The 27,130-nt window shown below is 44.1% G+C and overlaps 1 protein-coding gene across 2 annotated transcripts in view; it reads left to right on the plus strand.

Moving 5' to 3' along the window:
- cdh13 (cadherin 13, H-cadherin (heart)) overlaps nt 1-27,130 on the plus strand; it is a 267,459-nt gene that overhangs the window by 216,307 nt on the left and 24,022 nt on the right. For both annotated transcript variants that reach the window (XM_035525754.1, XM_035525755.1), the window contains 3 exons: nt 1,058-1,240; nt 1,598-1,851; nt 24,306-24,448. In XM_035525754.1, the coding sequence (XP_035381647.1) occupies nt 1,058-1,240; nt 1,598-1,851; nt 24,306-24,448 (580 nt within the window). The remainder of the gene's footprint in view (nt 1-1,057; nt 1,241-1,597; nt 1,852-24,305; nt 24,449-27,130) is intronic.

Genomic DNA, 27,130 nt, shown 5'->3' on the forward strand with positions numbered 1-27,130 from the left:
GGGTTGAAGGAGCACTCCTCAGATTGCTTTGGCTTTGAAAACAAATGCCGTTTTTCACAGAGAGGAAAACAAGACAAGGTTAGTTTCATACGCTTAAGCTTCAGACCTCACTGAGGGAAAGACAGAGAACGTGTGTGCCTGGTAGAGTTCTCTCATTATTAAAGGCGGTGACGATTCAGCAGGAGCCAGTAATGGATGGTTTGGGCCTGTTGTAACCTTAGTAACCATTATAGAAGGGTTAGGTCAATGTGTGATTATCACTTCCACAATGCTGCTGTGATTTTGAAAGTCCTCTTCCCTACCAAAGTGTGTTATGTGTTTAGAAAACTGCAGTGTGTGTGTGTGTGTGTGTGTGTGTGTGAGTGTGTGTGTGTGTGTGTGTGTGTGTGTGTGTGTGTGAGTGTGTGTGTGTATGTGTGTGTGTGTGTGTGTGTGTGTGTGTGTGTGTGTGTGTGAGTGTGTGTGTGTGTGTGTGTGTGTGTGTGAGTGTGTGTATGTGTGTGTGTGTATGTGTGAGTGTGTGTGTGTGTGTGTGTGTGAGTGTGTGTGTGTGTGTGTGTGAGTGTGTGTGTGTGAGTGTGTGTGTGTGTGTATGTGTGTGTGTGTGTGTGTGTGTGTGTGTGTGTGTGTGTGAGTGTGTGTATGTGTGTGTGTGTATGTGTGTGTGTGAGTGTGTGTATGTGTGAGTGTGTGTGTGTGTGTGTGTGTGTGTGTGTGTGTGTGTGTGTGTGTGTGTGAAGGATGCTGGGAGAGCTTTGTTCATACCGAACTCAATATTGTTTAGAAGATGTAAACTCAATAAAGTAACACTAATTGTGTTTGACAGAACAAACAGCTACTAACCCTTTCTGTGGTAGGAGGGCATTAGGACCTGCCTGCCGCCAGCCTCCGCTCTTCACACTGCACAGACTGAGGCAGTGAGCTTGGTGTAATTGGTTTAATTAATATGACGTGATTTCTCTTTGTCCTTTACTGCAGATCCTGAACTTCAATTCAAGCCTCGAGTATATGCCAGGATCAGTGTAGTGAACATTGCCTGTGTGTGTGTGTGTTACAGTTTCAGGCGTCTGTGGATGAGGGCTCTACAGGCGTGGTTGTGAATCTGACTGTGGATGATCGTGACGATCCGGCCACGGGGGCGTGGAGATCAGTCTACTCCATCATCAATGGAGACCCAAACCAGAGCTTTGAGATCCACACCAACCCAGACAACAATGAAGGCATGCTGTCTGTGGTTAAGGTAAAGGCCCCGCCCTCCACCCTGTCTGCCCCGCCCTCCTCCCCTCCTTGCTTGCCCCGCCCTCCGCCCTGTCTGCCCTCCGCCCTGTCTGCCCCGCCCTCCGCCCTGTCTGCCCCGCCCTCCTCCCCTCCTTGCTTGCCCCGCCCTCTGCCCTGTCTGCCCCACCTTCTGCCCTGTCTGCCCTCTGCTCTCTCTGCCCCACCCTCTGCCCTGTCTGCCCCGCCCTCCTCCCCTCCTTGCTTGCCCCGCCCTCTGCCCTGTCTGCCCCGCCCTCTGCCCTGTCTGCCCCGCCCTCTGCCCTGGCCTTGTGCATTCACACGTGTTTTCTACCTCCTCCTCTCTGTTTGTCCTTCTCAGCCTCTTGACTATGAGAACACCATGTTCCACACTCTGCTGATAAAGGTGGAGAATGAGGACTCCCTGGTCCCTGGGGTCGTGTACGGCCCCAGTTCCACAGCTACAGTCTACATCAGCGTGCAGGACGTGAACGAGGGTCCTGTGTTCTTCCCCGATCCTCTGATGGTCACTAAATGGGAGAACATCCCTGCTGGAAGCTTTGTGGCCATTCTCAATGCCACTGACCCTGACTACCTCCAAGTCCAGAGCATACGGTAGGTGATGTCATTTCCTGTATTCTTCAGATAAGTCCTTAAATGTTTCAACAGCTGAGTAAACTCCAGCAGTCACGCAGGCAAAACGATCGGTTTCTGTTTTAGTCTGTGCACAGCTGACCTTTGGACCTTGGGCCCTTATTCTTGGGCGGGGTGGGGGACTAGTATCTTGGTTGGATTTAAGTTCCTCGTGGTGTTTGACCAGGTGGTTTTGCAGTGATGCCACAGAAGGACTGAAAACTCCAGTCTGTGGTGCATCGTGTGTTTCTCAGACACTTCCCTGTCTGTCCACACACACTGCTCTGTTTCTTCTGGCCTTCTGCTGACTGTCGTACTGCCCTTGTTCTCTGCTGCTCTGTATCACAGATATCAACCATCATTTATACCACCTGTATAGACCATCATTTATAGATAATTTCCTCTGTATAGACCATCATTTACAAACCTTTTCCTCTGTATAGACCATCATTTACAAACCTTTTCTTTTGTGTAGACCATCATTTCTTCTGTATAGAACATCATTTATAGACCGTCATTTCCTCTGTATAGACCATCATTCCATCGCCCTGCTTATATGATGGACCATGTTTCTAGAGCCACAGTTGCTCAGATAGCTTATGAAGTTCCCGGGAGGAACATTTACAACGTGAGCTGAAGAAAGTCGTTATTCAGCCCTCTTGCACGATTATCTTTACAGCTTGTGTGGCAGTGGAGTCCTTCCCCAAACATATAGTGGGAACGGTGCTTTAATGCTAACAGTCCGATAATTCCCAAAGTGTCAGATAAGGTCTATTAGCTGAACGCATGGAGCAGTCCAGCCCGAGGCTGTATTGGGCTTCCTTTCATCTGTTTTGGCCTCAGACTCCTTCACCTTCTCACACTCAGCGTTCTTACAGACTGTTTTCCATAAACATGCAAAAATGTTTTTGTTTGTCTGTTTATATTTTATTTCATATGAGCGTATAAATCCTCTAAACATAAAACTGTTAGGGCTGATTATTTCTGTAATGTTTATTTCGGTTTTATTATGTGTAATCTTTTAGATGAATGTGGATGTGGAGGAGTGAGTGGTTTGTGAAAATCATTTTAGTGAACCTGCCCATGTTACTGCCCTCCTAACGAACCTGCCCTTGTTACTGCCCTAACGAACCTGCCCTTGTTACTGCCCTCCTAAGGAACCTGCCCATGTTACTGCCCTCCTAAGGAACCTGCCCTTGTTTCTGCCCTCCTAACGAACCTGCCCTTGTTACTGCCCTCCTAAGGAACCTGCCCTTGTTACTGCCCTCCTAACGAACCTGCCCTTGTTACTGCCCTCTTAAGGAACCTGCCCATGTTACTGCCCTCCTAAGGAACCTGCCCTTGTTACTGCCCTCCTAACGAACCTGCCCTTGTTACTTGTACATCATAATATTTGTGAGTCGAAAGCATTTTGCTGGCAATTAAGAATTTAAGAACGCGATGTATTGTTGAGGACTTTCTCTTTTTCTTTCTTGTCAACATTTTTCATTTTCCACTTGAAAAAAGAATGTATGTGTAAAAATAAGTGACCCAACGCAGGGCAGACGCACCTCACTCCTCCAGCTCAATACCTTCAGAATTACGACGTGACTGATCTTAACCTGACCATCATCTGGAACACGTCACCTGGATCTGATTCCTATCTCAACGGGGGACCATGTAGGTTTTATTGTCCTTTTTATACATAGTCCCCCTATTTTAGGAGACCATGTGAAATAAATCTGCATGATCGCAAATAAAAGCATCATATTTAGTACTCAGTTACCGAATGTCAGGCCATTTAGTACAGCGAGATGTCCGTACATGGAACGTTTCTGAAGGACATTGTCAGCTGAACTTCTGTGCTGCGCTTTTGTGCTTGTTTTAGGAGTTGTTGGTCTGAGGTGTTGATCACTTTGGTCGTTGGTGTTGAACGCTTTGTTCTGAGATGTTGAACACTGGTTGTAGATCTGGTTGTAGATGTTGAACACTTTGGTCGTAGGTGCAGCATTGAGGCTGGCAAATGACAACGTACTAAAGTTGTGTTTAACACATATTTTAGCTCTGACGAGCCACGTCATTGCTTCAGTATGTTCTGGGTCATTGTCTGTCTTCAAAGCTGTCCACCCTCCACTGAGTGTCTGGAACCTCTCGCTGGACATGTGGCCCCCGTGTGTATTTCCATCACCGGTGAAGACCCCTCTCATAGGCATATGTGCCATATTTCAGATGAAGTGGTCTGCTTCTCTTTCGACTCTCCTCATCCATCACTGGAGGTAAAGTAGGTGTCTTCTGTTGATAGGTGTTCGTCCCCTATTTCTGCTGACTCTGTAATTCAACTTTTAGGGTTTTTTTTTTTTTTTTTACTTTGATAGTTCTCCTGCTGAATGAGAATAGCTACAGATTACCGATACAAATGGCACATCTCTAAACCAACTCTAGATCTTTCATCAGCTCTCTGCATAAACTGATCATGTGACCCCACATGCCTGGTCCCTTGAAATTGAAATGGCGTGACTGTGTAAAAACGCCTGATTTCTGTATATTCACTATGTTGTCTGTATATTCGCCAAGTTCAGAATTAACTTTCTTGGTAAAAACCTCTGTTGAAAGTCTTACTAATAGTAATGTTTTGTATTCACTCACTCATCATTTTGTCCATTTTTCAGTGGGTCTGAGAGATGTTCTATAGGAGTGTATAGCGCCCCCTGTAGGAGTGATACTATATGCATAGAGATACAAAAACTTATTTTTTTACCCCAATCCTAATTCGCCCCGTCGTTGTTAAATGCAGTGTGTGTGCGTGTGCGTGTGTGAGTGCATGTGTGTGTGTGTGTGTGTGTGTGTGTGTGTGTGTGTGTGTGTGCATGCATGCCATTTGTGTGTGTGCGTGTGTGTGCATGTGTGCGTGCATGTCTGTGTGCATGTGTTCATGTGTGTGCGTGTGTGGCATTTGTGTGCGTGTGTGTATTTGTGCGTGTGTGTGTGCCATTTGTTTGTGTGTGTGTGTATTTGTTTGTGTGTGTATGTGTGTGTGTGTATGTGCGTGTGTGCCATTTGTGTGTGTGTGTGCGTGCGTGTGTTCGTGTGTGCGTGTGTTCGTGTGTGTGTGCCATTTGTGTGCGTGTGTGTATGTGTGCGTGTGTGTGTGTGTGTGTGTGCGTGTGTGTATTTGTGCGCGTGCGTGTGTGTGCGTGCGTATGTGTGTGTGCGTGTTCGTGTGTGTGTGTGCCATTTGTGTGCGTGTGTGTGTGCGTGTGTGTATTTGTGTGTGTGCGTGTGTGTGTGTGCGTGTGTGGCATTTGTGTGCGTGCGTGTGCGTGTGTGTATTTGTGCGCGTGCGTGTGTGTGCGTGCGTATGTGTGTGTGCGTGTTCGTGTGTGTGTGTGCCATTTGTGTGTGTGTGCGTGTGTGTATTTGTGTGTGCGCGTGTGTGTGTGTATTTGTGTGTGTGTGTGTGTGTGTGTGTGTGCATGTGTGTGTGTGCGTGTGTGGCATTTGTGTGCGTGCGTGTGCGTGTGTGGCATTTGTGTGCGTGCGTGTGTGTGTGTGTGTGTGCGTGTGTGTATTTGTGTGTGTGTGTGTGTGTGTGTGTGTGTGTGTGTGTGTATCCGAATCCATCTCTCTCTTCCTCTGCCTGTCTCTAATCAGAGTTATTTCCTGTGATATTAATAGTTATTTCCTGTGACATTATTTGTTATTTCCTGCGACATTGAGTTCTTTCCTGTGACATTGAGTTATTTCCTGTGACATTATTAGTTATTCCTGTGACATTATTTGAGTTATATCCTGTGACATTATTAGTTATTTCATGTCATCATCATCTTCCACACACACACACACACACAGAGGTACAGAACACCACTGCTGACCGCCATGGCATCAACACCAGTGACGGGTGTGGGCCAGGATATTGCCAGGCAGCCCAAACCTAGAAAGGAGCAGATGAGGGTTAAGGGGCTCACTCAGGGGCTCAACAGCAGTAGCCTGGTAACAGCGGGGCTCCAACCAGCAGCCTTCAAACCATGAGCCACCACCGCACCCATTATTAGTTATTTCCTGTGACATTATTTGAGTTATATCCTGTGACATTATTAGTTATTTCCTGTGATGTTTCCTCCACTCCACCTCCCTCTATCTGGCTGCGCTGGCGTCCGCGTGGTGTTTTGTTTATATCATGCTTTTCTGTTACGTGTGTTTATGTTTTGATTCTGTACCCCACACAGGTGGTACTCACCAGTTCGTCATGTCACCTGTGTGTTATGTTGTTTTGTTGCCTGTTTAACCCCTCTGTGTGAATATGATCAGTTCTGTCATTAATGTTCTTTAGTTACTCTATTTCCTGTTTGTTCACACTTATGTTCCATCTCGTTAAACTCTTCCACTTGCTTCTTTCCTCACTGCACATTCTTCTCCCGTGACATTTCAGAGATATTGAATCGTAAACGTGAATAGATCATAGCAGGAGTTCATTGATCTGTCTGATTCTGGTACAGCTCTGTCCACTGCTAACTCAGAAGAGCGGTAGAGCTCACATTAGCCATTAGCACGGGTGACTAGTGTGAGAACAGAATGGACATTTCACATGAACAGGTTGCACACTTTATGTGATTAACCATGGTCTGTGTGTGCTAACATGCACGTGTGCTAGCATCATTTTGGAAGGAAGGTGTTCATGTGGAAAGGTCTAAATGTTTACAAACTGCGGAATCCGCTGCAATTAAACCTCTGGAGCACTTCAGGATCAGATCCAGTATAACTGGTTTAATGGGCTTGCTGGGAACAGGAATTTGAAAAAATGTAAATGAAAATTGTCACTAGAATGATGAAGCTTAAAAAAAACACAATATGATTAGAAAAAATACCAGAATAAAATATATCAATAAACAGCTTTTATCAATAATTCTTTATTTAATAGGTTCACTATTGTAAGCAGTAGAACTGAAAAGCGACTTATAATCGGTCCTTCTAGGAAGTGGTTGCGTTTGTGGGCCTTTTGGATTTTTGCGTTTCCTCTTTCCTTCTCTGCTATTGCACACAGCAACGTGTTTGCGTTTATCGCAGGAGGTCATAACTCGCTGTTGTTCCAGGTCACTTCATGTGTGTCTCTTTCTGAATGTTCTGCAATTTTAGTTCCAATCATGTTGTAATTTTAAAGTTACACATGTCCCAACTGTGCACGTCAGCGCTACGGGTGTCTGACACAAATGGGGAACACTGATACTACCATCTCCTGCTGTCGGCCTGCTGGTCACCAGCCGTCGTCTGGCCTTCAGAGGTTTCCTGTAGTAACTCTCCATGTTCCCCCCACGTACATTCTCTCTCCACACTCGGTGTGTAATGTACCGTCTCAGGTGTGTGTGTGAAGCGCAGCCTGGCAGACTATCATTATATTCTGACATGTGTCTGGTTATAAGGATGTGGCATTTTCCATCCTGTCAGAAGCGCTGGCTTTGTTTGTTTGGGATTTAGTCTCGGTGAGGGGGTGTGTGATATAACTACTGAACAGCCTGACCCACTGGACTACGCCCATACACAGAGTACACAGGACACAGCCTGACCCACTGGACTACGCCCTTACACAGAGTACACAGGACACAGCCTGACCCACGGGACTACGCCCATACACAGAGTACACAGGACACAGCCTGACCCACGGGACTACGCCCATACACAGAGTACACAGGACACAGCCTGACCCACGGGACTACGCCCATACACAGAGTACACAGGACACAGCCTGACCCACTGGACTACACCCATACACAGAGTACACAGGACACAGCCTGACCCACGGGACTACGCCCATACACAGAGTACACAGGACACAGCCTGACCCACGGGACTACGCCCATACACAGAGTACACAGGACACAGCCTGACCCACGGGACTACGCCCATACACAGAGTACACAGGACACAGCCTGACCCACTGGACTACACCCATACACAGAGTACACAGGACACAGCCTGACCCACGGGACTACGCCCATACACAGAGTACACAGGACACAGCCTGACCCACTAGACTACACCCATACACAGAGTACACAGGACACAGCCTGACCCACGGGACTACGCCCTTACACAGAGTACACAGGACACAGCCTGATCCACGGGACTACCCCCTTACACAGAGTACACAGGACACAGCTTGACCCATGGGACTATGCCCATACACAGAGTACACAGGACACAGCATGACCCACGGGACTACGCCCATACACAGAGTACACAGGACACAGCCTGACCCACGGGACTACGCCCATACACAGAGTACACAGGACACAGCCTGACCCACGGGACTACGTCCATACACAGAGTACACATGACAGGAGGTAATATAGACAGAGCTATTTACAGCTAGAAGTGGAACAGAATTCATAAAAAGGAACACTGAATGACTGAAATGAATATTTTTAAAAACCACGTTTAAAAAATGAGCTGTGTTACTTTATCATGTATTTTTGAAGTGATATGCAATGAGGACATTGTCATAAACTCCATGTTGGCTTCAATGCACTGTGTTGTTTTTGAGTGAGACAAATATCCTGCCTGTTTTAACCAGTTTACTGTGACATGCAGAGTGTTCAAACACTTTGATTCCAAGACCATAAATTGCACAGTAACAGCCAAGGAGCTCAGAATGCATGGAATTCTAGAACTCTCACGACATTCTAGAACTCTCTCGGCATTCTAGAACTCCCGCTGCATTCTAGGACTCGTGTCATTCAAGAACTGCCGTGCCATTCTAGAACTCTCACGGCATTCAACTCTTGTGGCATTCTAAAACTCATGTGTCATTTAAGAACTCCCGCACCATTCTAGAACTCTCGCGGCATTCTAGGACTCACGACATTCTAGAACTTTCACTTCATTCTAGATCTCATGTGGCATTCAAGAACTCTCACAAAAATCTATGACATTCTAGAATTCTCGCAGCATTCTAGAACTCATGTGTCATTTAAGAACTCCCGCACCATTCTAGAAATCTTGTGGCATTCAAGAACTCTCACAACATTCTAGAACTCTTGCATCATTTTAGAACTGGAGGAGTTGTGTGAGAAAGTTACACAGTGTGTTAGTGGAGTTGTGATAGGGCATTACATAGTGTGTTACTGGAGCTGTGATAGTGTTACACAGTGCGTTACTGGAGTTGTGATGTAGTATTACATGGTGTTACTGGAGTTGTGAGCAGCATGTCATGGCTCTTGGAGAAAACAGGGGTTGTCATGACAGATCACATGGACCTACTGAGCTGTTCAGGAGGGAAGAAACTGCTCCTGTGTTTAGAAGTTTTAGTGCCCAGTGACCTGTAGAGGTGAGTGAGGTTGTGACCATGGTGGGAAAGTCAGGAATGATTCTCACCACATGGAGGACAGGGGAGCAGTGATGATCTCTGCTGTCCTCACTGGTCACTGCACACTGGTCCTGTCCTCACTGGTCACTGCAGTCTGGTCCTGTCCTCACTGGTCACTGCACACTGGTCCTGTCCTCACTGGTCACTGCAGTCTGGTCCTGTCCTCACTGGTCACTGCACACTGGTCCTGTCCTCACTGGTCACTGCAGTCTGGTCCTGTCCTGTTTCTATCCGGTACTTAAGAGACTTAACACTTCATAAAACATGACGTTACCTGAGGAAAAGCAGTAAAGTGTAGGTCATGTGACCAAGTCCTGGTGTCTTAGAGACAGTTGGAGATATTTTCACATTTGTTACTCTAATAAATATTAGTCCACACAGACGAAACACAGAATGTGTGTGCAGGGACATCTGCGTGTGCTGAGGTCTACATGTAATGTGGACTGTCTGGGTGTTTGTAAATCTGTGAGCTGGTTCCAGAGGACACAGTGGTGTGTCCTGTACCATCTCTGACAGGGATGGGGTGATATTTACACATACCTATGAGCTTGGAATGAGGGAGAATAATGAGGGTCCTTCTTAATTATTCACTTATTGTGTGTGTGTGTTGGGGGGGGGGCATTACTATCAAAGTAATGAAATTCAAAACACGCTGAAATCTCGTTTGATGTTAAAATTGCTCTCCTCTCTCTCATTCTTCTCCATTCCCGCCTTTCTCTTTGTGGCATTTAAGAGACCTCCTCCACCTCCCTCCTAGTCTCTCCTCTCCTCCTTTATTAGCTCCTGCTGCAGGCATGTTTTACATTACAATGTAACTTCATATGTTTCACATTCCAATGCTCATGTGCCATTTTTCCAACACTTTTTCCAAGAATTTAAGGAACTTTATTGGGAATTTTTCTTGTTGATTTCCAAAAGACATTACCTTCTTAGTACTGCTACACAGAACACAGAGGTTCCTCTGCTTCTTTTCCCTGTGTGTGTGTGTGTGTGTGTGTGTGTGTGTGTGTGTGTGTGTGTGTGTGTGCGTGCGTGTGCACACACAAATGTGTGTATCATCGTGTGTGAACACTACAGGAACACACCACACCTGGACCAAACCACACCACACCACACCTGGAACACAACACACCACACCACATCACACCTGGAACACACCACACCACACCACACCTGGAACACACCACACCACACCTGAAACACAACACACCACACCACATCTGGAACACACCACACCTGAAACACAACACACCACACCACACCTGGAACACAACACACCACACCTGGAACACACCACACCACACCACACCTGGAACACACCACACCACACCTGGAACACAACACACCACACCACACCTGGAACATACCACACCTGGCAGCATGTCTCCTCAATTCTTCTGGAGCTCATGTCTGTGATCAAAGAGACTTGCAAGAAGAAAGAAATATTCATGCAGAAAGCAGACTGAGATGCCCCTGCTGTAACTGAGGTGAGGAGAGGTGAAGCAGGACTGTTGGGGTCTGTCTCACTTTTTGTGCTTCACTCTCTGCTCACACTCAGGCCAGGACAGTCCTCTGTAAGTCCTCTGTTGCAGGTTCAGACTTGTGGTCCAGAGAGAGGTGATGAGATTTGGTTTAGATGATCTCTGGAAAGCATAACGACTCTTCCAGAGAACGTTTGTCCTTCTCATGAGAGTGGAGCTGACATCACCTGCCTTCTGAATGAACCTCAGCTGGAATAAAGACCAGATGACACTAATCGCTGAGGATATTTAAGTCATTTGCATGATGTGACATTTTGGCAAAGGATCTGGTTTGATATTCACACTCAAAAATATGTAAAAATATGAACTCTGAGATCAGAACTGTTTTATAGAATATCTGTCATTTTCACCTGAACCTGTCAGTGTAGTATAGTCCTTTAGTCATTGGCTCAAATCATTGCCATGACTTGCCCATTTTATTACCCCAACTCATTGACCAGGTTCATTCTTTTTACCCCACTCAAGGACCAGCTCCACCCACAATAGTGGGTTTTTCTCTGTGTTAATAGTGGGTTTTTCTCTGTGTTAATAGCGGGTTTTTCTCTGTGTTAATAGTGGGTTTTTCTCTGTTAATAGTGGGTTTTTCTCTGTTATTAGTGGGTTTTTCTCTGTGTTAATAAGTTTTTCTCTGTTATTAGTGGGTTTTTCTCTGTGTTAATAGCAGGTTTTTCTCTGTGTTAATAGCGGGGTTTTCTGTTAATAGTGGGTTTTTCTGTGTTAATAGTGGGATTTTCTCTGTTAATAGTGGGTTTTTCTCTGTGTTAATAGTGGGTTTTTCTCTGTGTTAATAGCGGATTTTTCTCTGTTATTAGTGGGTTTTTCTCTGTGTTAATAGCAGGTTTTTCTCTGTTAATAGTGGGTTTTTCTTTGTTAATAGTGGGTTTTTCTCTGTGTTAATACCAGGTTTTTCTCTGTTAATAGTGGGTTTTTCTCTGCGTTAATAGCAGGTTTTTCTCTGCGTTAATAGCGGGTTTTTCTCTGTTAATAGTGGGTTTTTCTCTGTGTTAATAGCAGATTTTTCTCTGTTAATAGTAGGTTTTTCTCTATTAATAGCAGGTTTTTCTCTGTGTTAATAGCGGGTTTTTCTCTGTGTTAATAGTGGGTTTTTCCTCTGTGTTAATAGTGGGTTTTTCTCTGTGTTAATAGCGGGTTTTTCTCTGTTAATAGTGGGTTTTTCTCTGCGTTAATAGCAGGTTTTTCTCTGTTAATAGTGGGTTTATGATTCTCATGCATTAAGCAGCTTTTTCTGCCTTATTATGATAATAAATTAAACTTTATATGGTGCTTTGCTGAGGCATGAAAAGTTATGTAAATTAATTGCATGCTGTTTTCTATTACCTCAATTTTACAGTTTAGTTCCCACAAAACATAGAATAGAATGCTTGTGTGTGTGTGTGTGTCTGTGTGTGTGTGTGTGTGTGTGTGTGTGTGCATGTGATATGTTCACATACTGGTATGTTTGTATATTTGTATAGCCATATGTTCCAAACATGTATTAACATTTAGTGTTGATGCTCCACTAGACTGGTTTAATGAGCTCAATGAGTTCAATGAGCTCAATGCTAAACCTTCACTTCATTGAATGAACCCTTGAACACTTGAGCACTTGAACACTTGTCTAACTGTGTCCTCTCTTCTGGAGACTTGACACACTCTGCTCAGTTCGTCTCTCTGCTGGAGTTCACTCCAGTCTACAGACTGCCCCAGAGCACACGCTTCCATGCTACCACTGTGACTTCGCTCTGTGTGTAATGAAGCTCACAGGAGGGAGGAACGACTACATCTCCCTCGTCTGAAGATCTCAGTTCTCATCCGGCTCTCAGTGTGACGGGAAGAAATTGCACTTTAATGTATTTTTTCAGAGAAGCTGTTGACTTGAGAATCAATGTGGGGTTTTTTTTGTCTCAGTATCTTTAATTATCACATCAAGCAGGCTTCTTGTGTGTGTGTGTGTCTGAAGCTTGTCAGTAGACTACAGATCAGAGTGAGATGAATGGACGGTGAGTATGGACTTTAACAAGAAGTTAATGGACAGGCATTGCTGCACTGGGGTTTCTGCTGACTGATGGTGGCTCTCTGCAGGTTTATTATCCTCTGCCTCTCCATCTGACTTCTGTTGAACTCCTCTTTTTGCCTGTATGAAACACTACATGTGTTGGCATGACAGTTGCAATTTGTCCATTGCTGAGATGGGTGTCTCTTGAGTGAGCGTGAGAAAGGTGTCTCTGGAGTGAGTGTGAGACTGGAGTGAGTGTGAGACAGGTGTCTCTGGAGTGAGTGTGAGACAGGTGTCTCTGACGTGAGTGTGAGACAGGTGTCGCCAACGTGAGTGTGAGACAGGTGTCTCTGGAGTGAGTGTGAGACAGGTGTATCTGGAGTGAGTGTGAGACAGGTGTCTCTGACGTGAGTGTGAGACAGGTGTCTCGAGCGTGAGTGTGAGACAGGTGTCTCTGGAGTGAGTGTGAGACAGGTGTCTCTGGAGTGAGTGTGAGAAAGGTGTCTGGAGTGAGTGTGAGACTGGAGTGAGTGTGAGACAGGTGTCTCTGGAGTGAGTGTGAGAAAGGTGTCTCGAGTGAGTGTGAGACGAGTGAGTGTAAGACAGGTGTCTCTGGAGTGAGCGTGAGACAGGTGTCTCTGGAGTGAGTATGAGAGAGGTGTCTCTGGAGTGAGCATGAGAAAGATGTCTCTGGAGTGAGTGTGAGACTGGAGTGAGTGTGAGATAGGTGTCTCTGGAGTGAGCGTGAGAAAGGTGTCTCTGGAGTGAGTGTGAGAAAGGTGTCTCTGGAGTGAGTGTGAGACAAGTGAGTGTAAGACAGTTGTCTCTGGAGTGAGCGTGAGACAGGTGTCTCTGGAGTGAGTGACACTGGAGTGAGTGTGAGACAGGTGTCTCTGGAGTGAGCATGAGAAAGATGTCTCTGGAGTGAGCGTGAGAAAGGTGTCTCTGGAGTGAGTGTGAGACTGGAGAGAGTGTGAGACAGGTGTCTCTGGAGTGAGCGTGAGACAGGTGTCTGGAGTGAGCGTGAGACAGGTGTCTTTGGAGTGAGTGTGAGACTGGAGTGAGTGTGAGACAGGTGTCTCTGGAGTGAGTGTGAGACAGGTGTCTCCAGCGTGAGTGTGAGACAGGTGTATCTGAAGTGAGTGTGAGACAAGTGTGTCCGGCATGAGTGTGAGGCAGTTTTCTCTGGAGTGAGTGTGAGACAGGTGTCTCTGGTGTGAGCAGAGGGTTGGGCCAAGCTCTCTTGGTACTCGACATGACCCTTTCATTAGCCTGTCTGTCTTGGCCTAATCAAAAGTAGTTGCACATTACACTCATATAAAGTTTAATGTGTGTGTGTGTGGGTGGATGTGTTTAGTTGTGTGGGTGGATGTGTTTGGTTGTGTGTGGGTGGATGTGTTTCGTTGTGTGGGGGTGGATGTGTTTGGTTGTGTGGGTGGATGTGTTTGGTTGTGTGTGTTGGGGGGGTGGATGTGCTTGGTTGTGTGTGTGTGTGTGTGTGTGTGTGTGTGTGTGTGTGTGTGTGTGTGTGTTTAATGTTCTGTGTTTGGGGAAGAGTGTGTGTGTTCTCAGCCACTGCAGGGTTACTTACAGAATATTGCTCTGCATATCTTACTAATGCATCCGGGACGAATACACACAGTATATAACAGAATACGCTCCTACACACTAATAAACTATATAACACAATACACTCCTACACACGTAAAACTGTATAACAGAATACGCTCCTACACACTAATAAACTATATAACACAATACACTCCTACACACTTATAAACTGTATAACAGAATACACTCCTACACACTTATAAACTATATAACAATACACTCCTACACACTTATAAACTATATAACAATACACTCCTATACACTTATAAACTATCTAACATAATATGCTCCTACACCCTTATAAACTATATAACACAATACACTCCTACACACTTATAAACTATATAACACAATACACTCCTACACACTTATAAACTGTATAACAGAATACACTCCTACACACTTATAAACTGTATAACAGAATACGCTCCTACACACTAATAAACTATATAACACAATACACTCCTACACACTTATAAACTGTATAACAGAATACACTCCTACACACTTATAAACTATATAACAATACACTCCTACACACTTATAAAATTTAATAACACAATACACTCCTACACACTTATAAACTATATAACACAATACACTCCTACACACTTATAAACTGTATAACAGAATACGCTCCTACACACTTATAAACTATATAACAATACACTCCTACACACTTATAAACTATATAACAATACACTCCTACACACTTATGAACTATATAACACAATACACTCCTACACACTTATAAACTATATAACAATACACTCCTACACACTTATCAACTATATAACAATACACTCCTACACACTTATAGACTATATAACAGTACACTCCTACACACTTATAAACTATATAACACAATACACTCCTACACACTTATAAACTGTATAACAGAATACGCTCCTACACACTTATAAACTATATAACACAATACACTCCTACACACTTATAAACTGTATAACAGAATACGCTCCTACACACTTATAAACTGTATAACACAATACACTCCTACACACTTATAAACTATATAACACAATACACTCCTACACACTTATAAACTATATAACACAATACACTCCTACACACTTATAAACTGTATAACAGAATACACTCCTACACACTTATAAACTATATAACAATACACTCCTACACACTTATAAACTATATAACAATACACTCCTACACACTTATAAAATTTAATAACACAATACACTCCTACACACTTATAAACTATATAACACAATACACTCCTACACACTTATAAACTATATAACAGAATACACTCCTACACACTTATAAACTGTATAACAGAATACACTCCTACACACTTATAAACTATATAACAATACACTCCTACACACTTATAAAATTTAATAACACAATACACTCCTACACACTTATAAACTATATAACACAATACACTCCTACACACTTATAAACTGCATAACAGAATACGCTCCTACACACTTATAAACTATATAACAATACACTCCTACACACTTATAAACTATATAACAATACACTCCTACACACTTATAAACTATATAACACAATACACTCCTACACACTTATCAACTATATAACAATACACTCCTACACACTTATCAACTATATAACAGAATACACTCCTACACACTTATAGACTATATAACAATACACTCCTACACACTTATAAACTATATAACACAATACACTCCTACACACTTATAAACTGTATAACAGAATACGCTCCTACACACTTATAAACTATATAACACAATACACTCCTACACACTTATAAACTATATAACAATACACTCCTATACACTTATAAACTATCTAACATAATATGCTCCTACACCCTTATAAACTATATAACACAATACACTCCTACACACTTATAAACTATATAACAGAATACACTCCTACACACTTATAAACTGTATAACAGAATACACTCCTACACACTTATAAACTGTATAACAGAATACGCTCCTACACACTAATAAACTATATAACACAATACACTCCTACACACTTATAAACTGTATAACAGAATACACTCCTACACACTTATAAACTATATAACAATACACTCCTACACACTTATAAAATTTAATAACACAATACACTCCTACACACTTATAAACTATATAACACAATACACTCCTACACACTTATAAACTGTATAACAGAATACGCTCCTACACACTTATAAACTATATAACAATACACTCCTACACACTTATAAACTATATAACAATACACTCCTACACACTTATAAACTATATAACACAATACACTCCTACACACTTATAAACTATATAACAATACACTCCTACACACTTATCAACTATATAACAATACACTCCTACACACTTATAGACTATATAACAATACACTCCTACACACTTATAAACTATATAACACAATACACTCCTACACACTTATAAACTGTATAACAGAATACGCTCCTACACACTTATAAACTATATAACACAATACACTCCTACACACTTATAAACTGTATAACAGAATACGCTCCTACACACTTATAAACTGTATAACACAATACACTCCTACACACTTATAAACTATATAACACAATACACTCCTACACACTTATAAACTGTATAACAGAATACGCTCCTACACACTTATAAACTGTATAACAGAATACGCTCCTACACACTAATAAACTATATAACACAATACACTCCTACACATGTAAAACTGTATAACAGAATACGCTCCTACACACTAATAAACTATATAACACAATACACTCCTACACACTTATAAACTGTATAACAGAATACACTCCTACACACTTATAAACTATATAACAATACACTCCTACACACTTATAAACTGTATAACAGAATACACTCCTACACACTTATAAACTATATAACAATACACTCCTACACACTTATAAAATTTAATAACACAATACACTCCTACACACTTATAAACTATATAACACAATACACTCCTACACACTTATAAACTATATAACCGAATACACTCCTACACACTTATAAACTGTATAACAGAATACACTCCTACACACTTATAAACTATATAACAATACACTCCTACACACTTATAAAATTTAATAACACAATACACTCCTACACACTTATAAACTATATAACACAATACACTCCTACACACTTATAAACTGTATAACAGAATACGCTCCTACACACTTATAAACTATATAACAATACACTCCTACACACTTATAAACTATATAACAATACACTCCTACACACTTATAAACTATATAACACAATACACTCCTACACACTTATCAACTATATAACAATACACTCCTACACACTTATCAACTATATAACAGAATACACTCCTACACACTTATAGACTATATAACAATACACTCCTACACACTTATAAACTATATAACACAATACACTCCTACACACTTATAAACTGTATAACAGAATACGCTCCTACACACTTATAAACTATATAACACAATACACTCCTACACACTTATAAACTGTATAACAGAATACGCTCCTACACACTTATAAACTGTATAACACAATACACTCCTACACACTTATAAACTGTATAACAGAATACACTCCTACACACTTATAAACTGTATAACAGAATACACTCCTACACACTTATAAACTGTATAACAGAATACACTCCTACACACTTATAAACTATATAACACAATACACTCCTACACACTTATAAACTATATAACACAATACACTCCTACACACTTATAAACTATATAACACAATACACACCTACACACTTATAAAGTGTATCCATCGTTCCAAAGACTGACAGTCATGAACTTTCCCAGAAAACATCAGAAAGGTACAAAAAACCAGGAAACGAAGTCTCTAGTACAGAAATAATAATAATAGCACTATGACTGGAGGGGTAAACACTCACACACACACACTCACACACACATACACACACACTCACACTCACACACACACTCACTCACACACACACACACACACACACACACACACACTCACACACACAAATACATCAGCAAAGACACTTCTGAGCTTGCTTTTATTGCCTGATTGTGTTTATTTCTCTGGGACAGCAATCATAGAGAATGTCAAATAGGGTAGAAAATATGTGCTGTTTTGGTGATGTGGGGATCAGATCAGAACTTCCCCCACTCAGGCAGAAACTCTGAAGAGTCACCCTTCTCTGTGTGTGTGTGTGTGTGTGTGTGTGTGTGTGTGTGTGTGTGTGTGTGTGTGTGTGTGTGTGTGTGTTTGCACATGCGCATGTCATATGAATGCCTTAGGGTGGGGCAGTGATTGAAACTTCAATATCCACATATGAGAAAGCGTTGATGGCTTATGCATGGTAGAGCTAATCATCACAGATCCTTAAAGATGAGCAGCAATTTGCATAATTACTTTCTAACGAGGCACTAATGACCTTGAGAGGCGGGTAATGGGGTAGAGCATTGTGTGTCTGTGTATACAGGGAGGGGCTATTCAGAGACTCCCGCCAGCATGAAAAAGTCTGTGAGCCAGGCCCACTTTATTACCCCACTCATTAACCAAGCCCACTCTATTACCCCACTCGTTAACCAGGCCCACTCTATTACCCCACTCTTTAACCAGGTCCACTCTATTACCCCACTCGTTAACCAGGCCCACTCTATTACCCCACTCGTTAACCAGGCCCACTCTATTACCCCACCCATTAACCAGGCCCACTTTATTACCCCACTCGTTAACCAGGCCCACTCTATTACCCCACTCGTTAACCAGGCCCACTTTATTACCCCACTCGTTAACCAGGCCCACTCTATTACCCCACTCGTTAACCAGGCCCACTCTATTACCCCACTCGTTAACCAGGTCCACTCTATTACCCCACTCGTTAACCAGGCCCACTCTATTACCCCACTCGTTAACCAGGTCCACTCTATTACCTCACTCATTAACCAGGCCCACTCTATTACCCCACTTGTTAACCAGGCCTACTCTATTACCCCACTGTCTACCCAGGCCCACTCTATTACCCCACTGTTTAACTAGGTCCACTCTATTACCCCACTCGTTAACCAGGCCCACTCTATTACCCCACTCATTAACCAGGTCCACTCTATTACCTCACTCATTAACCAGGCCCACTCTATTACCCCACTTGTTAACCAGGCCTACTCTATTACCCCACTGTCTACCCAGGCCCACTCTATTACCCCACTGTTTAACTAGGTCCACTCTATTACCCCACTCGTTAACCAGGCCCACTCTATTACCCCACTCATTAACCAGGCCCACTCTATTACCCCACTCGTTAACCAGGCCCACTCTATTACCCCACTTGTTAACCAGGCCCACTCTATTACCCCACTTGTTAACCAGGCCTACTCTCTTACCCCACTGTCCACTCAGGCCCACTCTATTACCCCACTCGTTAACCAGGTCCACTCTATTACCTCACTCATTAACCAGGCCCACTCTATTACCCCACTTGTTAATCAGGTCCACTCTATTACCCCATTTGTTAACCAGGCCTTCTCTATTACCCCACTGTCTACCCAGGCCCACTCTATTACCCCACTCTTTAACCAGGTCCACTCTATTACCCCACTCGTTAACCAGGCCCACTCTGTTACCCCACTTGTTAACCAGGCCCACTCTATTACCCCACTCGTTAACCAGGCCTTCTCTATTACCCCACTGTCTACCCAGGCCCACTCTATTACCCCACTCTTTAACCAGGCCCACTCTGTTACCTCACTCGTTAACCAGGTCCACTCTATTATCCCACTCGTTAACCAGGCCCACTCTGTTACCCCACTTGTTAACCAGGCCCACTCTATTACCCCACTCGTTAACCAGGCCCACTCTGTTACCCCACTCGTTAACCAGACCCACACTATTACCCCACTCGTTAACCAGGCCCACTCTATTACCCCACTCGTTAACCAGGCCCACTCTGTTACCCCACTCGTTAACCAGACCCACACTATTACCCCACTCGTTAACCAGGCCCACTCTATTACCCCACTCGTTAACCAGGCCCACTCTATTACCCCACTCTTTAACCAGGTCCACTCTGTTACCCCACTCGTTAACCAGGTCCACTCTGTTACCCCACTCGTTAACCAGGCCCACACTATTACCCCACTCTTTAACCAAGCCCACTCTATTACCCCACTCATTAACCAAGCCCACTCTATTACCCCACTCATTAACCAGACCCACACTATTACCCCACTCATTAACCAGGCCTACTCTATTACCCCACTCTTTAACCAGGTCCACTCTGTTACCCCACTCGTTAACCAGGTCCACTCTGTTACCCCACTCGTTAACCAGGTCCACTCTGTTACCCCACTCATTAACCAGGCCCACTCTATTACCCCACTCATTAACCAGGCCCACTCTATTACCCCACTCATTAACCAAGCCCACTCTATTACCCCACTCATTAACCAGACCCACACTATTACCCCACTCATTAACCAGGCCTACTCTATTACCCCACTCTTTAACCAGGTCCACTCTGTTACCCCACTCGTTAACCAGGTCCACTCTGTTACCCCACTCGTTAACCAGGTCCACTCTGTTACCCCACTCATTAACCAGGTCCACTCTGTTACCCCACTCATTAACCAGGCCCACTCTATTACCCCACTCATTAACCAGGCCTACTCTATTACCCTACTTGTGGAAAACTAAACTGTGTGCTCCGTATGTAGCAGTTGTGACTGTTGTGTCATTAATTAACTGTGTCATTAATGTTGTGTCATTAATTAACTGTGTCATTAATTTTGTGTCATTAATTAACTAATTAACTAAACCTGATGGTACATTCCATACTGAGCAGTATGGAATGTACCATCAGGTTTATTTAATTAATGAGTTAATTAATGCAAGATGTTTTGTGTGTGTGTGTGGGTGTGTGTGTGTGTGTGAGAGCCACTGGAGAGAGAGGATAACACTTACAATGTTCTCTCTGAATTCAAATGAAAGTTCTGCTCAGCTGGAACCCAGTATCATCTGTATAAATCACTTTTCTTTTTACATTCTTGTTTACTTCAGTCGTACTGAAAAATGAACCAATTGCAACAGACTGCATGATGTGCATTTTATAGGAACTCGCACTGGAAGTGAAAAGATCTCATCATCGGATATCAAATGACTTTACAAACAGCCAGAGAGGGAGAGAGGGTGGGAGAGAGAGAGGGAGAGAGGGAAGGAGAGAGAGAGGGAGAGAGAGGGAGAGAGGGAGGGAGAGAGAGAGGGTGCGATTAGGATCTCCCGCTAGCTTGTTTCTCAAAGCCGAGCTGGTCTTGAGGCCGTATTCATGAGAGACATGTTGTGATCAGACGCTGATAAACAGAGACGTGGACTACAGGGCACGTTTTGTTGGAATACGCAAAAAATAGAAGCTTAATCGTCCATGAGATCAGTACAGCCCTAATATCATATTTATGAATGTGTGTGGGTGTGTGAGGGGGAGTGGTTGTGTGTGGGTGGGTTTGTGTGAGTGGTTGTGTGTGCGGTTGTGTGTGTGGGTGGATGTTTGTGATTGTGTGTGGGTGTGTGCACGTGTGCGCGTGTGCGTGCGCGTGTGTGTGTGTGCACGCCCTCATGGGTGCATGTGTGCACGTGCGTGTGTGTGCACGTGCGTGTGTGTGCACGTGCGTGTGTGTGCGGGTGAGTGTGTGTGAATGTGTGTATGCGTGTGTGTGTGTAATTAGGATGATCTCAGGGTGAGAGGGAGAGGGTGTCTCCTCTTTGTGTGCGGCTGAGTGTGGAGGATGATTAGGTAGAGTGTGTGTGTGTGTGTGTGTGTGTGTGTGAGGCTGAGTGTGGAGGATGATTAGGTAGAGTGTGTGTGTGTGTGTGTGTGCGGCTGAGTGTGGAGGATGATTAGGTAGAGTGTGTGTGTGTGTGTGTGCGGCTGAGTGTGGAGGATGATTAGGTAGAGAGTGTGTGTGTGTGTGTGTGTGTGTGCGGCTGAGTGTGGAGGATGATTAGGTAGAGTGTGTGTGTGTGTGTGTGTGTGTGTGCGGCTGAGTGTGGAGGATGATTAGGTAGAGTGTGTGTGTGTGTGTGTGTGTGTGCGGCTGAGTGTGGAGGATGATTAGGTAGAGTGTGTGTGTGTGTGTGTGTGTGTGTGCGGCTGAGTGTGGAGGATGATTAGGTAGAGTGTGTGTGTGTGTGTGTGTGTGTGTGCGGCTGAGTGTGGAGGATGATTAGGTAGAGTGTGTGTGTGTGTGTGTGCGGCTGAGTGTGGAGGATGATTAGGTAGAGTGTGTGTGTGTGTGTGTGTGTGTGTGTGTGTGCGGCTGAGTGTGGAGGATGATTAGGTAGAGTGTGTGTGTGTGTGTGCGGCTGAGTGTGGAGGATGATTAGGTAGAGTGTGTGTGTGCGGCTGAGTGTGGAGGATGATTAGGTAGAGTGTGTGTGTGTGTGCGGCTGAGTGTGGAGGATGATTAGGTAGAGTGTGTGTGTGCGGCTGAGTGTGGAGGATGATTGGGTAGGCTTTCTCTAGGCTTTGTCTCGCACGGTTAGGCCAGGAGTGTTGGCTCACAGACAATTTGTCTACCTCTGAGAGGTGTGTCACTTCACTTACACACACACACCCGCATCAGACCTCTCAGGGAAAAGCAGGTGAAGCATCTGTGTGTTTGTGTGTATGCAGGCATGAGTGCATGCGTGTGTGTGGTTGCCAGTTCAAGTCCCACCACTGCCAAGTTGCCACTGTTGGGCCCCTGAGCAAGACCCTTAACCCTTAATTACTCAAGTAGTGTTCAGTCAGAATTGTAATTCACTTTAAAAGATAAAAGTGTCAGCTAAATGCTGTAGATTTGTGTGTGTGTTTGATGCATAGTACTGTATTATTTGTGTTCTGTGAATGCAAGCCTGTGTTCTTCAACATATTCCTTGCTGCTTATACTGGTACTGAAATGTGATGGATTCTTATATATTATTGCATGTTAATATGGTAAAGGGAAAAGATGTCATAGTTCTCCAGTTCTGTATGATGAAGAGAGGAGTCACATGGGCAGGAGTCTCCTCTTTTAGGCCTGTGTGTTTGCGTCACACGTGACCTTTGAAAGCTTGAGTATTATCTGCAACCCACTCTGAGATCTCCCGCATGGACGAGCTGATGACATTACAACTACAGATCGCATTTACCTTTGTGTGTTTGGCTCTGAATGACCCCGTAAATCAGAATCTACTGACACACACACACACATGCATGCACACATGCACTCACGCACACACACATACACACACACAGACACACACATACACGCGCATGCATGCACACACACACACACACACACACACACTTCAGTTATATCTGCAGCCTGAACACAACGTCACTCACCCTAATCATTCATCATTCTTTATTAAAATTCATCATTCGTCATTATCATTCATTTGTCATTAACATTTGTCATTATCATTCATCATTTGTCATTAACATTCATCATTATCATTCATCATTCTTTATTAACATTTATCATTCTTTATTAACATTCATCATCATTCATCATTCATCATTATCATTCTTCATTAATATTCATTATTTATCATTCGTCATTATCATTCCTCAGTCATCATCATTCCCAGTCATCATTATCATTCATCATTCTTGCACACATACACACACACACACACGCACACACAGACACACACACACACACACACACACACACACACACACACACAGACATACACACACACACACACGCACACACAGACACACGCACACACAGACACACACACACACACACACACACACACACACACACAGACATACACACACACACACACACAGACATACACAGGAGGTTCAGGAGTGCGTGTGTGTGTGTGTGTGTGTGTGTGTGTGTGTGTGTGTATGTGTGTGTGTGTGTGTGTGTGTGTGTGTGTGAGACCCCGTGTGACTCTTGGATTCTAACCCACAGGTTCTCTGTGCTGAGGGACCCAGCAGGATGGCTCAGTGTGAATCCAGTCAAAGGTTCGGTAAACACCACCGGCACACTGGACCGGGAGTCTCCGCACGTCCACAACAACCGCTACAGTGCCCTCTTCATCGCCTCAGATAACGGTGAGAACCATCGTCTTCCTCCTCCTGCTTACACAGCTCACACCTAACCCTAAACCCTAACCCTAAACCGTAATCCTAACCCTCTTCCTAATGCTAACCCTAAACCCTAATCCTATCCCTAACCCTAACTCTTCATCGCCTCAGATAATGGTGAGAACCCTCGTCTTCCTCCTCCTGTTTGCACAGCTCACACCTAATCCCAAACCCTAACCCTAAACCATAATTCTAGCCCTAACCCTTAACCATAAACCCTAAACCCTTATCCTAACCCTAAACCCTAATCCTAACCCTAAACCCTAACCCTAAACCCTAATCCTAAACCCTAACCCTAAACCCTAATCCTAACCCTATTCCTAATGCTAACCATAAACCCTAATCCTAAACCATATTTCTAGCCCTAACCCTTAACCATAAACCCTAAACCCTTATCCTAACCCTAAACCCTAATCCTAACCCTAAACCCTAATTCTAACCCTAGTCCTAACTGTAACTAACACTCACCCTGACTATCCCTAACCCTCTAATGACTTTCTAATGACACTGTGGTTCCTGTATTCAAGGTCCGAGTGTTTGACATTTAAGATGTGGAACACTGTTGCTAATGCCAGCTAGGGGCAGTGGTGTCTCAGTGGTGAAGGTACTGGTCTAGTAACCAAAGCATGACGGTTCAAGCCCTGCCACTGCTAAGTTGCCACTGTTCAGCCCCTGAACCCTTAACCCTCAATTACTCAAGTTATGTTCAGTCAGAATTAAAATTCGCTTTGGATAGAAGTGTCAGATAAATGCCATAAAATCTTCCTGCTTGGTCCTTGTTCTTGAAGATGGTTTCAGTATCGTTTCCTACACGCAGTGTGTTATCATCTTGTTACTAACGCATCATCTCACTGCTACATTTGGCATGTTTTGAACTCTGGCTTGCCCACTGAGTGGATTGGTTCCTGTGTGGTAATCGGTCCTGAATGTTTGGAAATGGCACAGAAAGATGTTGTGAATACCAAGTGGTGATTCTTTTGTCTTTTAAATTGCAGTCCAGACTGTGCCAATATCCCATTGGAGGCCTTTGGAGAATGATTTAAACAAGCTATCTGTGGAGCTGTGAGCAGAGTGGGGGTCACATATTATCTTCCCACCACAGGAAATTACACGCTCTCAGAGACAGAAGACGCAGCCTCTACCTCAGTGATTTCTGGGTAGTTATTCGTCTTGATTGGCCTTCAAAAGAATTTAATTAACCTCAAGACAATGAGGCTTCACTAATTGCCATGGTGGGTTTCTCCACACAGAAGCCAGAAAGTCTTCAAGTTTTAAGAGACGTTTCAGTTCAGGCCTTCGGTGTGTTTGTCACTCCTCACTATATACCTGTCAGCCATCCCTCCCTCTCTCTCTCTCTCTCTCTCCCTCTCTCCCTCTCTCTCTCTCCCTCTCTCTCTCTCTCTCTCCCTCTCTCTCTCTCCCTCTCTCTCCCTCTCTCTCTCTCTCTCTCTCTCTCTCTCCCTCTCTCTCTCTCTCTCTCTCCCTCTCTCCCTCTCTCTCTCTCTCTCTCCCTCTCTCTCTCTCTCTCCCTCTCTCTCCCTCTCTCCCTCTCTCTCTCTCTCTCTCTCTCTCTCTCTCTCACTCTCTCTCTCTCTCCCCCTCTCCTCCACTCTCTCTCTCTTTCAGTTTGGTGATATATGGCTGTTGTAAAGAACTTGCAGCCTTAAAAGTGTCCTGAGGTCACGTTAGCGGCAGGGCCAGGTAAGGATGGGGACCTTCTGGAGCAGATAGTGGTAGAATAGTCTCCCTGGCCTGAGGCCTGTGCTCCATGGCATGCAGGCTCCTTTTCTGGCTATTCTGTTTTCAATACGAGTAACCTGAAGTGCCTGTACCTCTTGCTTTCTCTCTCTCTCCCTCGCTGTCTCTCCTTCTGCTGCATGTGAGAGACAGACAGGACCCTCGTGTGACGTTAGCTTATCTTAAATGGCTTTCTGTGCAGCAGACAGGATCAGGACTAGAGACACACAGCTATGTTCAGCAGAGGAAACGTGACAGGAGCGCTTTTTCCATCCTGGGGACCCTCACAGCCAGAGCTGTGTGTCCCATGCTGCATCTGGAACACATCAGTCTAGTGAATTGGTCAATTTCAGTTTCATTTTGAAACTTCATTTCCACAGTGTGTCTGAGTAAGAGTTTCATGGTGTAGACAGTCGTAGCTGGAAAGCGTGGAAACTGCTGCCTGATTAGCGTAAACGTCCATGAGGGATCTACGGCAGGCCACAGCCGAACCCTAGACACTGAGCTCCAGCGCCTCTGTGACCTCATCCTCACTGGGATAAAAACACTACAGGCGTTTATACAACCTTCAGACAGAATGGCAGATTGTTTCTTTTATTAGGTTGTGATTATTAGGGTCATGACTGCCCCCCTGTAGAAGGGTGACCAGGTCGGGTTTGACCGCCTGTAGAACGATGTCATGGGTCAGGATTGACCCATATACATTTATGGCATTTAGCTGACACGTTTATCCAAAGCGACTTACAATTCTGACTGAACACTACTTGAGTAATTGAGGGTTAAGGGTCTTGCTCAGGGGCCCAACAGTGGCAACCTGGCAGTGGTGGGACTTGAACCAGCAACCTTCTGATTACAACCCTAACCACTGAGCACCACCCCCTGACTCCACTATTTACAGTCAGACTCATTATT

This window comes from Electrophorus electricus, chromosome 4, assembly GCF_013358815.1.
Source record: "Electrophorus electricus isolate fEleEle1 chromosome 4, fEleEle1.pri, whole genome shotgun sequence".
NCBI lineage: Eukaryota > Metazoa > Chordata > Actinopteri > Gymnotiformes > Gymnotidae > Electrophorus > Electrophorus electricus.